General features: G+C 51.3%; 1 protein-coding gene across 1 annotated transcript; it reads left to right on the forward strand.

The window, feature by feature from the left end:
- Positions 1-8966: 8966 nt before the first annotated feature.
- Ceacam19 (CEA cell adhesion molecule 19) lies at positions 8967-17562 on the forward strand. The gene is made up of 7 exons (XM_051207612.1): positions 8967-9039; positions 9860-10228; positions 13692-13842; positions 14008-14054; positions 14640-14734; positions 16653-16706; positions 17432-17562. Exons 1-7 carry the CDS (start codon positions 8985-8987, stop codon positions 17483-17485), a joined length of 825 nt encoding a protein of 274 aa, XP_051063569.1. The 5' UTR covers positions 8967-8984; the 3' UTR covers positions 17486-17562.
- Positions 17563-18077: the final 515 nt, after the last annotated feature.

Below are 18077 nucleotides of genomic sequence, written 5' to 3' on the forward strand. Positions count from 1 at the left end.
ATAGAAACCCTAAGACAGTCGTATCTGTATTGCTGTTTGTACTCCGTCTTTTGAGAACCGTCTTCATTTTGTGAACCCATTTACTGGATGGGATGTTGTTTCGTTTTGTTCTTTTGTTTTTGTTTTCCTTTCTTTGAAACGGGGTCTCTGTGAAGGTCTGGCTGTCCTCAAACTCGCAGAGCTCCTCCTGCCTCTGCCTCCTGAGTGCTGGGACCAGCGGGTAGTGTGTGCCACCACCCTCTGTGCCTGATCTTGCAGTGTGCCCCCTACAGTCTCCTCCACAGTTCCTGAGCCCGCACTTAGATGAGCCTCTATAACGAATGCATATTAGACTTTTGTTTGGGGTGGGACATAGGGGTTGAGTTTCTTCCTTCTCATGAGGTTGTCTCCGTTTCCCCAGCACCGTTTGTTGAAGGAGCTGTCTTTTCTCCAGTGTTTATCTTTATAAAAACCAAGAAATTATCAGCCCGTCATGGTGGTGCACACCTTTAATCCCAGCCCTGGGAGGCAGAGACAGGCAGAGTTCGAGGCCAGCCTGGTCTGCAGAGTGAGTTCCAGGACAGCCAGAGCTACACAGAGAGCTCTGTCCCCCAAAAAGCAAAACAAACAAAAATAAAGTAAATAAAGAAAAGAGGTCAGCTGGCTGTGGCTGCATAAATTGTAGCCCAGGTTGTCCTTGAAGTCACTGTGTAGTTGAGTCTAGCCTTGAACTCCTAGTCCTACCTCCACCTTCCAAGTGCCAGATGTACAGGTGCACAGACTGCCAGCTCCAGCAACCTTTTCCCCAAACCTGTGTCCCGAGAGCCGTCCTGCTGCGGGTTATCTAGGACTGACAAGTTTCTAACTCGCCTATGGAAGATGCTGGGGTCCCGCGGTCACGCAGCACCAGGAGGCAGGATAATAGCTCAAATTCGGCTGCAAGCGACATGTTATAAGACCTCTGGGCATGATGACCTGATTCAGGTCCCAGCACACATGTAAAAAGCACACTTTCACAAATAACGTGTGTCTGCACTACACACACAAACACGAATGCACCACACTCTCTTACGGGGGTCTCTGCCAATACCAGGGTGCACAGAGTAGGCAGTCCAGAGAGGCAGAACCGAATCGGCTCACCATGACTTGGTAGCTGGTGTTGGTTCAAACTTCTAGAGTCTGACACTGGGTAGCTTATTTTAAGCATATTTAATATAGGACAATTTGGGAACAAGTTTGCGGGTGTAACAATCCCGTGTGCTTAATTACATTGGAACTCTTCTCAAAGAACGTCACATCTGAAGGTGTGGTTGAAATGAGTCCACCAGACACAAGATAAACGATTAACAGGTTTTTGTTAGAGAAGCACTTACACAATTAATAGTCAATAACCGCCACAGCCTTCCCGCTCCAGAAGATGAAGTCTCTGCCCTTCCCATGCTCTGACCACAACCCAAGAGAGCGACCCAAGCCCTCCTCTACCTTATAAGGAATCACAGACGAACACCTGAAGCCACGCCCATAGGGTGTGGCCACCACCTCAAGCTCACTGACAAAGCAAGACGTCTTCCATGAATATCGGCTACACGTGTTGTCTTAAGGGCGGAGGGGACAATCTGCCTGGTGTGGCCTCATTCATACCGATAGTGTACAGACCATCTGGGTTATTTATTAGCTACCTCGGATTCTATTTGAGGGAGCCGCTGACCATACAGAAAGGAAGGGTAAGTAATTGATGAGGAAGTAAGGGATGGATCCTATGAGTTACTGTTTTAGTAGCTGCATTATTTACTAAGCTAATAGGCTGCTTGGCTTCATGTATTTCATTCTTTATAGAATTTAACTGAGAATATCTACAAAGCAACTTAGAGAGAGCAGAGTCAAATCCTCGATAGTGATAGGCAGCTAGGAGTGTGGCCCAATTGACATGGCCCAAAATTTTAAATTCTGCTCTTTTATTTCTCACGAAAGTTAAGCATTCATTTAAGCATTAATTAGGTGAGCAGAAGAAGATAAAGTCAACCATGAAATGAACGGCCAGTACGTCAGGAAACCTAATCAGGACCCTCAAGGGTGCTTTATGTCCCAGTTCCTGTACTAGAAATTGGGCCTATTTTTATTTCCCCCCATGAAGGGACTGTTGCACAATCTATATTGGGTTGTTTCTGCTGTGTAGGTGTAAGGTGTCCTGTCTTACTCCGGATGATCAAAGAAAGGGTCACTGAAGCTTTAGTCTAAGTAATAATCAATAAAAACCAGGAGGCACTGGGAGGTGGTGGCGCACGCCTGTAATGCCAGCACTTGGGAGGCAGAGGCAGGCGGATCTCTGTGAGTTTGAGGCCAGCCTGGTCTACAGAGCTATGCAGCGAAACCCTGTCTCAAAAAGTCAAAACAAAACAAAAGGAAAACCCCAGGAGTCAGATGTCGGGGTAAAAAGCAGGCAGATCAGAGAACTAGGAGCAGCTGCCAGTACCTCCCTTCTTCTCTCCTTCCTTAGTCCGGAGAGTTCAGAGGAGAGTTCAGATCCTGTCTCTGTCCCCACATCATCACTCTTCTCTGGGCCTCTCCCAACCGCTGGGATTAAAAGCCTGAGCGCCACTGCCTGGCTTCTATGGCTAAGTAGTGTTAGCTCCACCCTCTGATCTCCGGGCAAGCTTTATTCGTCAGAACACAAACAAAATATCACACAACAGGTTGCTCCAAGAAGTCATTCAGGCTCTGTAGCAGCAGGAAGGGGCAGTTTCTGCAGACTGGACCTCTGACAGCTGTGCAAAGGCGTGTTTGGAGATTGTTATGCCAAAGCTTGTGTGTGGGGGGGGGGGTTGTTTGTTTGTTTTGGAGCATAAAAGCTGTCTCAATTCTGCCCTCGGGGTCCTCAGTCCTCTACCCCTGTGTGGCGTATGACTGTGGACCCCAGTGCACTTGGAATAAAAAAGTCCTCTTGCAGTTTGCATCAAGACCGCTTCTCATGAGTCGGAGCATGAGGGTCCACACTCTGAGGGTCTTTCAGGAAAATCAAGCAAGCAAAAAGCTAGGCCCTCGGGCAGTGGAGCCCTAGCTCATGCCGCACTGGCAGACGGGAACCCGCCCTCCTTGCAACGCCAGTGTTGCATCAGATGCAACTGTCTGCATTCAGCCGACCCCAGGTGGTAGGAAGGGCAGTCAATCAGGCGGCTCTGAGTTCCAGTCAGCTCTTGTGGAGCTCCAGCCGCTGACTGACCTCTAAGGTCTGGGGGCCTGTTACTTAGTGTGTTATCTTAAGGGCCTGGGGGAGGGTTGTTATCTCAACCTGAGATAACAGCCAAACAAAGCAGAGGTTATCTAGACTATTAGCCACCTCCAGTTCTGTATGGCCTTGGGGAAGCTCCTGGCCATATAGATAGTGCAAAGTTTACCTAGACATTAGCCATCTCCATTCCTGGCCTTAAGGGCAGAAAACAGACTATTCATCTCTGTTGTTGGAGAGACAGCCCTGCACCTTTAACATTCCTGGTTTCCCTAATGCTTATCTGTGAGCTCAAGAGCCTTTGTGCTTCCTACACTCACACAAACAAAAGGCCTCTGGGAGACAGGCGGCTGTGGCTCAGCGGCAGACACTTGCTTGGCTTATGTGAAGGACCTGGTTCCATTGCCAACGCCACAAAACCTTGTGTTAGAGTTATTTGATTTTATATGTTTTGCCTGTTTAAATATATTTGTGCCACATGGTCAGAAGAGGGCATCAGCTCCACTAACACTGGGATTAAATATGATTGTGAACTGCCCTGTGTATTACGACCAGTTTTCCCGCCAGCCTGGTCCCACAGCTGCGCCAGACCCAAATAACACACGGAGACGCTGTGTTAGATATAAAGCTGTTGGTCTGTTACTAGCATTTCTTATTGGCTAGCTCTGTCTTAAATATTAACCCATTTCTATCAAAGTATTTCCACGTGGTCTCATCTTACCGGAGAGAGGATCCGGAGCTCTACCCTGTTGGTCCTACATGTTGGATCTCCTCCCTACCTCTCCCCGAATCCTCCTAGTCTCCTTGCCCCACCTATCTTGCTTTCCTATTGGCCAACCATGCTTTATTCATTAACCAATAGGAGAGACATATTTACAGAATGACATCTCCCATCGCTTGTGGATGGTGGGAACCAAACTCCTCTGGAAGGGCAGCTGATCCATCATCTCTCCAGACTTCCATGAAACATTTGCAAAAGGCCTGTGAACTCAGATGCTGCAAGCTCTGGTTTCCCAGAGGCAGTGGAGACTACCAGGCTGTGAGGGCAGAAGAAGAGGGACACCGCGGTACGGGAGAGGGACACCGCGGTACGGGAGAGGGACGCCGCGGTACGGGAGAGGGACGCCGCGGTACGGGAGAGGGACACCGCGGTACGGGAGAGGGACACCGCGGTACGGGAGAGGGACACCGCGGTACGGGAGAGGGACACCGCGGTACGGGAGAGGGACACCGCGGTACGGGAGAGGGACACCGCGGTACGGGAGAGGGACGCCGCGGTACGGGAGAGGGACGCCGCGGTACGGGAGAAGGGGCCTGGTAGCTCTGGCGAGTGGAAGGCTCCCAGCAACTTATCAAATGCTGAAATTTAAAAAGTTGCATGCAAGCTGGGCAGTGGCCGCACATGCTTCTAATCTCATGTCTTGGGAGGCAGAGGCAGGCGGATCTCTGTAAGTTCTGGTCTGCAGAGTGAGTTCCAGGACAGCCAGGACTACACAGAGAAACCCTGTCTCGAAAAATAAAAGCAGGAGCAGAGAAAAGTTACAGCCTTGAGAACCCTGCCTCCGGAAGGTGGGCAGACCACGCAAACCCCTCAAGTCCCTCACAGAAACTGCACAGCAGTGGCAGGAGTGGGGAATTCTGGGAAGAAAAAAAATCTTAAAGAGAAGCCACCGTCAAAGGGGCAATCCCCCTAGGTCGAGGACCTGCCACTCTGGATTAATCTTTATGGGCAGACAGAGTTCAGGCCACATCTCCACCTGGAGGTGGATTCCATATTTTACATCTGTCTCAAAAAAAGGAATTGAGGTTTTAAACAAGAAAAGCCTCGGTTGGGGGAGGAAAAAAAAATTCTCCTCCAGATTGTCTGCTCCTGGCACAAGATTCTGGAAGTGGTTAAATTGGAAAGTGAACGACTTCTGTTTGTTTTGGGTTTTTGGTGTTTTGAGACAGGGTTTTTTCTGTGTCCTGTGTTTCGGGATTTCGATCCATTTAGCCAATGACTTTTGGGTCAACAAGCCCTGGGGCTTGGTCTTGTCTGCATTCCTGCCACTTAAGAGCTAAGGGAGAGGAACTGGAGAGATGGCTCACCCCTGGCCTTAAGAGCCCTGGCTGGCTGCTCTTACAGAAGTTCTCTTCCCACGGCAACTGCTTGGTGGCTCACAACCATCTGTAATGAGATCTGCTGCCCTCTGCTGGCCTGCAGGCAAACAGGCAGGTAGAACACTTCATAATAAATCTTTTCAAAAAGGAGCTAAGGGAGAGAGACCTCTCTCCTCTCTCTCTCTCTCTTTCTCTCTCATATTGGGGCCAGAGTAAGGAGTGGTTGCTTCCTGGGCAGAACAGCAGGACACAGCAGCTGGATCTTGGTGGCGTCTATTCTGTTCTGTATCAGTGAGTGTTTATCCCTATCTTATACCTAAATAAATTCTTGAGACCCTTTAACAGACTCTCATGAGTTCATGTAACAGCCTGGCTGTCCCGGAACTCGCGCTGTAGACCAGGCTGGCGAGATCTGCCTGCCTTTGAGAGTAAAGAAAGGCATGTGCCGCCACCACCCACCTCGAAAAACAACTTTATATAAGATGCCACATGTTGGGGGCCAGCAAGATGGCTCAGCCACCAAACATGAAGACCTGAGTTCAATTCCTGGGACCCAAATATTGAGAGAACTGAGTCCCATAAGTTGTTCTCTGACCGCCACACGAGAGGTATGGCAAGTATGGGCACACACAAAATAAATGTTTTTTCTTTCTTTCTTTCTTTTTTTAAATAATAATAATCTGGTTTTCTAGTACCTCAACCACCCAGAGCTGAAAGCCTGGCGATGGAAGACTGGGGCTGCCCGATCTGCGCTGTCTGCTTCAGCTTCGGCACCATATGTGGCTCAGCCAGTCCGCTCTGCATCCCGTCGCCCTCCACGCACTGGTATCCACCTCCTCGGCTTAGTGCCAAGATGGTTGCTGCATTCCAGCCATCGTTTCAAGATTCCCGGCGAAGAAGCCAACCTCTTCTTCCATCGGCCTCTGGCAGCATCCGCCCTCTGGTCTCATTGGTTTGCTTCTTGCTCTGTTTTCATCCTCTAAATGTTATAATACACGTTGACATCTTCCTCCTCCTCTTTCTTTTATTTCTGAGGCAGGGTCTCCCTGCATAGCCCTGGCTGTCCTGTAACTCAGAGATCAGGCTGCCTCTGCATCCAGAGCGTGGGATTAAAGGTGTGCGTCACCAGGCTTGGCCACCTGCCCTTATTATTTATATTGCTTTACAGGCCCTCCTGTCCCCACCTCCCCGGTGTAGGGATTACAAACACATATCACAGCGCGTGGCTTTTTTTTTTTTTTTAATGTGGATACTGGAACTCAAACTCAGATCCTGAAGCTTGCAAAAGAAGCACTTTACCACCCCACCCCACCCCCCACTCCACCATCCCTACAGTGGTTCCATGTCAGCCTACATGGCAGATATTGGCATTATGATTCCTAACAGTAGCACAATTACAGTTATGAAGTAGCAAGGGAAATTTTATGTCTGGGGGTCACCACCACTTGAGGAAATGTATTAAAGAGGGTCGAGAGCCGCTGCTCTAGAGTTAAAATAAAATTGCTGCACTGTCTACACCCACTCCATGGCAGGCAGAAACATGACAGCACTGCACCAAGACGGATGGGGGGTGGCGCCATCCTGTGGACACTACCGAGAAGCCCTCCAGGTATAGAGAAGGTGTGGGAGGAGGGTCTGCAGGGCATGGGCGGCGGGCAGGTCCAAAGGGAAAGTTAAAATCCATGCTGCAGAATGCTGGCAGCTCTGGCTGCTACTCCAGGCAGAAACAGGAGGGGGCGATGTGGAGTCACATTTCTCAGAAGAGTGGGGGACACTTGCACCAAGTGCCAGCGGCCATGTGGGTTAGCAGGGATACTGGGGGCTCCTGGCAGGGTTGCCCACGTGGTCTAGCAGGCTGTGGTGAGGCTCACCTGTAATCCCGGCACAAAATGCCACAATTCCTGATCGCCCCAACGTAGAGGGACTAAACGACATCCATCACCTCCTGCCACCCCATGACAGGCACCCAGGAGCCAAGCACACTGCCCCCAGTGGAAATGCTCTGCAGGGCCAGAAATGTCTCTAGAGCAGAAACACCCAGTGCTGCCTTCCTCCTGTCTCTAGATCATCTCTTTTCAATAGAACCTTCTGGAAATGTTATGTTTCCATAATGCATGTGGCTAGTGAATTCTTGAAAGTGGCTGACTTGAGGAACTAAATCTAATTTGTCTTTCTTTTTTCTTTTCTTTTTTTTTTTTTTTTTTTTTTTTTTTTTTTTTTGTGACAGTCTCTCTATGTATAGTCCTCGCTGTTCTGGAACTTACAAGTGATCCACCTGCCTCTGCCTCCGCCCTCAGCATGTGTATGAAGGTCAGGGGACAGCCCGTGTGACTTGGTTTCCTTCTTTCCGGTCGTAGGCATGGTGGCAAGTGCCTTTAGCTCACTGCCCCCAGCATACGTTTTGATGGCTTCGACCCTCCATACCATCCCGCCAACCTTCTCCCACCATTTAAAAATTTTAGTTATTTCTATTTATGTTCCGTCTGCCTATAAACAGCCAGTGTAGCTTATTATTTCAGTATGGAGGCAGCCCCGAAGGTTCCACCCCAAGCGCAGTATAGGCAGAGCTCAAACCCGGGCCGAACTGGAGGAGAACCGGCCTCACGAACTCTCCTCATTCCCTAATGCAGCCCTCCCCAGATTCCACAGTTCCCACAATGCACCTGGGTGACCAGCTCAGCCTCAGCCCCTTTGTGTGAGCTGGGCAGCCTGGGGAACTCGCCCGCCCACCATTTCTCCCGACTCCAGGTCGCCTCTGTCAGGGAGCCCTCCCTTCTGCTTACGCTGGGCTCCCCACTCGGTTTTCATCTCTCCTCTGATCGCAGCGTGGCTGGGGATGGGTCTGAGGGGTGGAGGCAGGGAGGACCCATCTTAGGCCACGTTAGGTCACAGGCTGAACACGGAGATTGGACGCTGGATTGAGTGGATGAATACTTTTGAGAAAAACAAAGCAAACAAAACTAAGCATGGGCTGACAAGATGGCTCAGAGGGTAAAGGTGCTTGCCGCCTGCTTGATGACCAGAGTTTGATTCCTGGGACCCACACGGTGAAGCAAGGAACCACACACACACACACACACACACACACACACACACACGTACGCACAATAAACAAGTGTTAAAAGAAAAAGTTAAGACGGGCATGGCTTTAACCCCAGCACTCAGGAGGCAGAGGCAGGCAGGTCTGCGTGAGTTCAAAGCCAGCCTGGTCTACACAGGACAGCCTCCATAGAGACACCCTGTCTCAAAAAACAGGGTGGGAGGAGTAAATGAGTGAATAAAATAAATAAAACATCTCTGCTACTCGCTGACTCCCCAGGTTCCCCGGAACTTCAGCTTCCCCCATCCTGACTTCTGGGAAAGGTAGGGGGGGGCGGAGGGGAGGAGACATTACCCAACCAGAGGCCACCTTGCTGTAGCCTGCCAGGCTGAGTGGGAAGAGAATGAAGGGGCAAGGGAGGATGCCTGGAAGTCACCCTGGAAGACTGGTCCAACCAGTGGGAGTGTTTCATCTCAGGGATGGGTGGAGACTGGAAGGAAATGCTGGGGCTCAGTGGCTTCACAACAGCCTGGCTGTGTCCTTGAGGCAGCCCCTGATGCCCTGCTGAACTTCACTCTCCAGAGAGCCAGACCCAACCCTGTGGCTCTCAGTGACTTTGACGTCTGTACAGGAAGCAAGATGGAGATCCATACCCAGACCCCAGGCTGCTTCCCAAAGGGCCTCCTGTTCTCAGGTAAGGCGGAAAAAAAACCTCCGAGGGCTGAGGGGCAAGAAGAGACAGGATAGTAGAATTACATCTCCATCCGAGCTTCATCTATGAAACTTTCTAGAATGTCAGAACTAAGAGGGTGAGGAATTTGTTTGCTTCCCTGCTGTGCTCTGGGGAGGGGGGTGGGGATTAGGGACAAGAGCCCAGACTGGTGCTGAGTCAGTCACACCTAGAATCCCAGCATTTGTTAGGTAGAAGGACATCCTGAACTACGTAGCTAGTCCAAGCCTAACCTGGTCTACTTGAGACCTTGTCTCAAATAAAAGTCTAGGGAAGAGCCAGGCATGATGGTGCATGTCTGTAATGGCAGTACTTTGGAGGCTGAGACAGGAGACAGGAAGATCATAGGTTGGAGCTGGACTAATAGTGAGTTCTGGACTAACCTGGGCTATGTAGTACAACCTTGACTCAAAAAGAAAGAAAGAAAACAACAACAACAAACCTTGGAAATTTTAGGCCTATGATGTAATTGGTGTGATAACTAACACATAATAGATATGCTTTTAAATATTAGTTGAATGAGTGAATACAGAAGGTCCATGTGTTTAGGAACAGACCATATAGCATCTCAGGACAAAACAAAACCTTCTGCCAGTGGAGTGGCAGATCTGTGCCATCTGTGCCTGTATTCCCATTCCTGCACCCAGGGCAGACATCACTAATCAATCTCACCGTTGATCCCAATGGGCAGCCCCCAGAGTCCTTGCTTCCAGTTGAGAGTCTGTAGAGAGGAGGGTTTTGCTTTCTCCACCCAAACTCAGGCCTCCTCCATACCTTCCCGCAGCCTTGATCCTGGCTCTCCGGCTGCCCCAAGGCTCCCAGGCAGCCCTCCACATCCAGAAGATCCCAGAGCAGCCTCAAAAGAACCAGGACCTTCTCCTGTCCCTTCATGGGGTCCCCAGCACCATCCAGGACTTTATCTGGTACCTGGGAGAGGAGACTAATGGGGGCACAAGGCTATTCTCTTACATCCCTGGGCTACCGCGGCCCCAGAGGGATGGCAGCGCCATGGGACAGCGAGATATCCTTGGCTTCCCCAATGGCTCCCTGCTGCTCCGAGATGCCCAAACTTCAGACAGCGGCACCTACCAAGTGGCTGTCACCATCAACCCTGCCTGGACAATGAAGGCCAAGACTGAAGTCCGGGTGGCTGGTGAGTGAAAGGCTGTGGTGGGAGGAAGGCCATGTGCAAATGCCATTTTCGTTTGTCCCCCTCATTCATATGCAAATTGTGCATCGATTGAGCACCTACTATATACCAGACCCCATTCCCTTAGTTCTTCCCATATATTGATTATTCCCATATTTACTGAGCACTCTTTTTTTTTAACCCTGATGAATTGCTTAATTTTAAAAAACAAGACAAATATTTATTGATGTTGCTGCTCCAAGTGAAGGGCTAGGTGTCAGGGTCGGGGTGGGGGGAGGAATAGTGACATCTAACACTTCTTGGGAACCTTGCTGGACCAAGTATGATACTTTTTGTTTGTTTGTTTGTTTGTTTGTGATAAGGTTTCTCTGTATTGCTTTGAAACTCTGTAGACCAGGCTAGCCTCTGCCTCCCAAGTGCTGGGATTAGACACAGGCACCACCACCGGGCCCAAGTATGATACTAAATATTTTCTTTTTTCTTTTCTTTTCTTTTTTTTTTTTTTTTTTTTTTTTTTTTTTTTTTTGTTTTTTTTGTTTTTCGAGACAGGGTTTCTCTGTATTGTTTTGGAGCCTGTCCTAGAACTAGCTCTGTAGACCAGGCTGGCCTCAAACTCACAGAGATCCACCCGCCTCTGCCTCCCGAGTGCTGGGATTAAAGGCATGCGCCACCAACACCTGGCCAATACTAAATATTTTCTGTAAATCAGGCTGACCATCAGGACTGGCTGATAGCTTGGACTGGAGGCTGTGTATCTCAGAGAAGCCTCTCTGGTCTCACTAGACATTACTAGTGCTTGACACTGTCAAGGACCACAGATGGCACCAGATTTTGCCAAATGCCCCACCAGAACCACAGCCACACTTCTGCAGGAGGACCACTACAATACAGCAACTCTTTGTCACTTAAAGAAGCTTCCTGGTGCAGTCATCCTGCTGTCTCCATTTTAGATGGGGGATCTGAGGCACAATGGCTTGAAAAATTAAACAGACTAACATGGCACAGAAAGGGAGGCCATTAGAGAGGTCTTGCTGGAGAAGATAACAGTTAGGTGTCACCCAGCACTGGGGAGGCTGAGACATGGAGATGGGGAATTCTGAGCCAGCCTGGGGGATGCAAAATGAGTTCCATTCAGACTGGGCAACCTAGCAGGACTTTGTCTCAAAAATGTCAACGGGGTCAGTAAGATGGACTAATTAAGATCCCTGGGATCCCATGGTAAAAGGAGAGTTCTCCTTTAAGATCCACTTGCAATTGCAATGCGGGCATATGAATAAATTAATTAATTAATGCAAAAAAAGAAAGATAAGCATGATTCAGTCTGATGGTTTCACAGAAGAACAGTGTAGTCTTGGTGCTCTACCACCAAGCCACACCCCCAGCCCCTCACTGGGGGATTCTAGGCAGGAGCTCTACCACTGAGCCACGCCCCCAGCCCCTCCCTCACTGAGGGATTCTAGGTAGGGGCTCTGCCACTGAGCCATGCCCCAGCCCCTCACTGGGGGATTCTAGGCAGGGGCTGTACCACTGAGCCATGCCCCAGCCCCTCACTGGGGGATTCTAGACAGGGGCTCTACCCCTGAGCCACGCCCCAGCCCCTCACTGGGGGATTCTAGGCAGGGGCTCTACCACTGAGCCATATCCCAGCCCATCACTGGGGGATTCTAGGTAGGGGCTCTGCCACTGAGCCATGCCCCAGATCCCTCAGATGCTGCTAACTCTATCCTGGTGTACATGCAGTGTCACTGATGTGGTATTCTTTTGATCACAAGCCAGTCAGTGTTCCACATTCAAATGAGAGCGATGAGCCAGACAGTGGTGGCAACCACCTTTAATCCCAGCACTTGGGAGGCAGAGGCAGGTGGATCTCTGTGAATTCAAGGCCAGCCTAGTCTACAGAGCCAGTTCCAGGACAGCCACACGGAGAAACTGTCTCGGAAACAGAGAAGGCTTAGACCCTCCTGCGTCTCAGAATAACTAGTCAGCCATAGCACAGAAAAGCCAAGTGTGGGAGACATTGTTTCCACCTCTGCTTAGGAAACTAAAATGTTTCACAGGCTCAGTTGATAAACTCACTGTGCTCAAGAAAGCAACAGGTTGCCAGTGGGAAACAGTTCAATCGCTGACAGGAAGAGCTGGGGACTCGGAGCACCTTAAACATCAGCCCAGGGCCTTAAGCCCTGCCTGGGTTAAGCTATCCTGATGTGAGGCAGGAAGATAGAAAGTGTGAGGCCAGTCTGAGCAACTTATTGAAATCCTCCCTCAAAGGTGCAGAAAAGGGGGCGGGGGGAGGAACTCACTCTGTAGACCAGGCTTGAACTCACAGAGATCCACCTGCCTCTGCCTCCCAAGTGCTGGGATTAAAGTCATGCGCCACCACCACCCAGAAAAATGATTGATTTTTAAAAAATTATTTACAAAGCTGTCAGAGAGCTGGCCCACAGACAAGAGCACTGATTGGGCTTCCAGAGGACCCGGGTTTGGTTCCCAGCACCACAATCAGCTGGAGCTCCAGTTCCAGAGCGTCCAATGTCCCCTCTTGTCTCTGTAGGCATGTAGTATGTACATAGTACTCAAACATACACACAGGCAAAACACTCATATGCATACAGTAAGAAAATTTGTTTTGTTTTGTTTGTTTTTCAAGTCAGGGTTTCTCTGTGGCTTTGGAGCCTGCTGGAACTAGGCTGGCTCAAACTCAGAGATCTCCCTGCCTCTGCCTCCCAAGTGCTGGGATTAAAGGAGTGTGCCACCAACTCCTGGCTTTGCATACAGTAAGAATTTTAAACACCAACTTACATAGCCTGCACATGTGGCTCTGTTGGCAGGATGCCTCTAGCATACACATGAAGGCCTGGGTTAAATCCCCAGCAACAGATAAACTGTACTTGGTAGTGCACATCTATAATCCTGGGAATGGGCAAGTCTTAGAGGCGGGAAGATCCCTGGGATTTTCTGGCCAGCCAGCCTGGCCAGGGGGTGGACTCCAGGATGAATGAGAGACACCATCCCAAAAAACAAGGTAGAAATTGAGGAAGACACTTGACATCAGCTTCTGGTCTTCAACTGCATGCATCCACGTGTAAACACACACACACACACATGCATGCACATGTGTGTATGGACAAATACAAAAAAGGTCAAGGTTATCCTTAGCTACATAGTAGAGTTGAGGCCAGCCTGGCTATATGAGACCATATCTCAAAATTACATTTAAAAAATGATAATTTACAAAACTGGGCTGAGAATATTTAGCTCAGTGGTAGAGCCCCTGCCTAGAATCCCCCAGTGAGGGGCTGGTGGCGTGGCTCAGAGGTAGAGCCCCTGCCTAGAATCCCCCAGTGAGGGGCTGGGGGTGTGGCTCAGAGGTAGAGTGGGTTGCCTAGCATGCACAGCACGGCATTGTAAAGTAAATTATTAGGAGAGGACAGACAAAGGCCATCACTGCTACAATCCTCTCTCCCAGATACACGTGAATACTCAGTCACCACACACCTGCCTGTTAATGCTGGGATCATGGCTGCTACCATCATTGGGAGCCTTGCTGCGGGGTCACTGTTTGTAGGTGGCATTGCTTACCTCCTGGTCACGCGAAGGTGGAAGGGCCGGAGCCCCAGGTACAGGTTCCAGATCCCCCTCTATGTCCCTCTCCTTCCCCTCTAGGTTGTCTTCCCCAGGCGGGGTCAGTGTCAGATCAAGTGGGAGTCGGGGGGGGGGGTAGAGGCTCCAGGTTCTTGGGGTCCCCCACCCCAACATCTCAGGGTTCGTCTATGTACCCCCAGGGTTCCAGCTACAGAGCAGCCAGAACTGAACACTAGCCCTGAATCTGGTAAGCCGGAGCAAGCGTCTGCTCCCCCAGGCTTTCTGTGCCACCCTCTCGAAGGCCTCCAGCCCCACACACAGTCAGAACCCACTGGGACCCTTGGTCTCACCGAGGGGACGTAGAGGGTTAAGGGCCCCCTTCCTAAACCTCCAGGGTCCCTGCTTCTAACAGGTGCCCTGCTGAGAAGCCTTCCGTCCCAGTACCCGGGACAATCCTCTGTCTCCCTAGCATGGCTCACAGGTCCCTCACTCTGCAAACTGTGGGCTCTCCTGCAAGCACACTGCCTCTGCCCACTTCTCCCTTCTCACTGTGTCAGGTGATCCCTCCTCCAGGTAGTCCTCCCTGGTCAGGCACCAGCTACCGCGTTCCCACAGCGCCCCCACCCCCCACCCCGCTCCCAGCCCTCTGGCTCATCACAGTCTTGGGACTTCACACAGTAGGAGGGCACTGCCCGGATTGTCTGTCCAGCTCACGGTTGGCTGGAGGAGGGGTATGCATTGCATGTTGGTTGGGTGACTGAGTGGATGAAATGGACAGACCTACAGGAGCCCTCTGTCATTGGGACCCAACCCCCTTCCTCCTCTTCTTCAGGTGACAGCAACATCTATGAAGTGATGCCATCTCCCGTCTTCCTGGTGTCCCCCATCAGTGACACAGAGCCAGTGAACCTAGCCATGGTGAGTCCTGTCTGCTTAGAGCTTGCTCCTCACAAGTCCCTGAGTTAGCCGTGGCCCCTGGACTGCTGGGGACCACACTCTCCTTTTTTCTCTCCCGTCCACTCAGTCTTTCTTTCTTTCCTCCCTTTGTGTTGGGGAGCACATGTGGCGTGGCAGGACACACGCGTGGAGGTCCGAGGACAACTTGTGGGCGGCAGTTATCTCCATCCATCATGTGGAGGCTGGGAATCAAACTCAGATTATCAGGATTAGTGGCAAGCCCCTCTCCCGACTGAGCCATCTTGCCAGCCCCTCTCTCCAATGCTTATGCGTCTCTGCAATGCAGAAAGGGCCTAACAACAGCCAACACAGGGTCCCACCCAAGCCCAGCCGGTGGAGCAGTGAGCTTTCGGGGTTACATACAGGGTGGGGGTAATTCTAGCAGCCAAACCCTAGCACAGGTGACAACTCAAGAAAGCACACAGTTTGCAGGCAGAGCCAACAAAGAACCATGGTTGCCTAGCAGCCATCATCCCAGCACTTGGGCACTGAGGCAGGACAGCCAAAGCTTTAAAGTCAGCCCCCAAGTTCGGGGTGAGGCTGGGCTACACTGAGACCCTGTCTCAAAAACATCAAAAGTGGGGCCGGAGAGATGGCTCAGCACTTGCTTGCTACTGAGGACCCAAGTTAGGTTCCCAGCCCCCACTTTGGGCAGCTCACAACCAGCTGTAAGTGCAGCTGTGGCAGACCTGAAGCCCTGTACCAGTCCTCAGTGGACAAACACATGCACATGGCACACACAGGCACACACACACACACACACACACAGACACACATACACACACACACTCTCAGACACATACACACCCACACACAGACAGACACACACACACACACTCACACATACACAGTGACACACATACACACCACACACAGACACATACATATACCACACACACAACACTCTCAGACACATACACACCCACACACAGACAGACACACACACACACACTCAGACATACACAGTGACACACATACACACACATACACACCACACACAGACACATACATATACCACACACACAGACACATACACACACATACACACTCTCAGACACATACACACCCACACACAGACACTGACACATACACACACCACATACAGAGAGACACATACATATACCACACACACACATAAACACATATACACACAAACACACACACATACAGAAACACACACAGGCACACACAAAGGCATATGCACATAGACACATACACAGAGTCTCAGGCAGACACATGACACAGACACATACACACACACACACACACACACACACAAATGAAAATTTAAAACAAATCAGGAAAACAATGAGCCAGGGAAATGACTGTACGCAAAGGATCTTGCCCTCTAACCTCAGTTCTGCCCCTGGAAACCACATCAATGCCGGAGAAACTGATTCCACGAATTCATCTTCAGACCTTTGTGTGTATGCTGTGACACACACCCCTACATGCAACAATACATATTTTTTTCCTTTTTTTTCAAGATAGGGTTTCTCTCTGTAACCCTAGCTTTCCTGGAATTCACTCTGCAGACCAGGCTGGCTTCGAACTCACAGAGATCCTCCTGCCTCTGCCTCCCAAGTGCTGGGACTAAAGGAGTGAGCCACCACCGCCCAGCTAGCAAAGGCTAATTGTTCAAGCCCCAGTGTGGGGGAGAAGCTAAGCATTAATGATGGGATTGGTCAGCATCTGAGCACCCCAAAAGCCCTCATGTAAGGCCCCCACTGCCTAAAGTGCGTTGACCTGCAGGGGTGAGTCCCCTGTCCTGAGGGCCCTCATAATCCAAGGGCCCGTGGGGACTCTGAGACCAGGCATGCATGTCATACCACCAGGGCCTTTGGTTGGGGGGACACAGGGCACCCCTCACCTTACCCCTCTCTTTCAGAGCCGGCCTCCATTCCCATCCCAGCAACCACAGCCCCAGAGCCAGTACTACCAGGTAGGAATTGGGGAGCAGCAACCAGGGGCAGGGAGGGTCAGACGACCAGGAGTAGGGCTCCTCCCTCCCCCCAGGAAAGCGCCTCGGTGAAATCTGTTTCAGCTTCCTTGAGACTGACCCCCCTGAGCAAGCCCCTTACCTTCCTGGGCCTGGACCTCCTCCTCTGTAAAAATGGCCCAATGTTTCAAACCTGGAGGGGGTAAGCAAGGCCCAGAGTGGGAAAGGAGATTGCCCGGGGTCACACAGCAGATCAGGCCAGGCCTCAGTGGAGCCCCACTGCATGATGGGACCCATTTCTGGACTGGCTCTCCTGTCTCTCCAGTTCCCTGCTGGGTGGCCCTGAGCTCCGTCTGTCTCCTCAGAGTCTGTCTCATCCATGGGTGTGTTTCTCTGCTCTTCTGGGCCTCCTCTCCCTCCACCCCTCCCTCTCCCCCCTCCCTCTCCCTCCCCTCTGTGTCTCCCATCTCTTCAGCCCCCCCCCATATCTCCATTTCCTCATGTCTCTCGCTCTCAATCCCTATCTCGGTTTCTTCACGGCTCATCTCCCTTTTCCTGACCGGCCTTGACCCTGCCCGTTACTTTTTGTCCATCTTTCCTGCGCCCCCTAGCACCCCCCCAAACCCTACTCCCGTTCAGTCTCCCGGTTCCATTCTGTCTGCCCCCCACTGGCACCCCACCCCTCCACCCCTCCTAGCCCTCACAGTCTGTCTCCCGCCTCCTCTTAGGACCTACTAAACCCCGACCCAGCCCCGTACTGCCAGCTGGTGCCAACTTCCTGACAGGCTTGGGACCAGGCCTGCCCAGAAGACAGAACCTCTGCCTCCCCCCGACCCCACCCCTCAGGGCCTCACACCTGCAGAAAAGACACACGTGACACCCCCAGGCCAAAGCTGTGAGACCTGGCAAGATGTGCTGGCCCAGCATCTCATGGGGCAGGTGCCCGGCGGCACGGGGGACTGACCCCAATAATCGTCAGTCTGTGCCTTAGCACCCTGCGGGCCATCTGCCTAAGAAAGCAGGCGCTTGCTGCCCCGGGGCCGGGGTCTCCATCCATGGGAGAAGGCCTTAGGTCTATGTCAAAGGTATCCCACCTTGAAATCCCATGATGGCTCAACCAGTTACCCGGAAGCACTTTCCTTGGGAAGAAAACACTGCCAGGACATTCCGGAAGAGTGGTTCTCAACCTATGTGTGGCAACCCGTAGTGGGGGAGGAGTGTATGTGAGTGTGGGTGTGGGCTTCCAGCCACCGGGAGAACCGGAACCACACAGTGCCTGCCTAGATCCCAACCATGAGGGGCTGGGGCGTGGCTCAGTGGTAGAGCCCCTGCCTAGAATCCCCCAGTGAGGGGGTGGGGGCGGGGCTCAGTGGT

The sequence above is a fragment of the Phodopus roborovskii genome, unplaced genomic scaffold (assembly GCF_943737965.1).
Source record: "Phodopus roborovskii unplaced genomic scaffold, PHOROB, whole genome shotgun sequence".
Taxonomy (NCBI): Eukaryota; Metazoa; Chordata; class Mammalia; order Rodentia; family Cricetidae; genus Phodopus; species Phodopus roborovskii.

Coding starts and splice junctions, on each gene's coding strand:
- Ceacam19 (XM_051207612.1), top strand. CDS start 8,985: ATGGAGATCCATACCCAGACCCCAGGCTGCTTCCCAAAGGGCCTCCTG. Junction 10,229..13,691: donor GACTGAAGTCCGGGTGGCTG/GTGAGTGAAAGG, acceptor CCTCTCTCCCAG/ATACACGTGAATACTCAGTC. Junction 14,055..14,639: donor GAACACTAGCCCTGAATCTG/GTAAGCCGGAGC, acceptor CCTCTTCTTCAG/GTGACAGCAACATCTATGAA.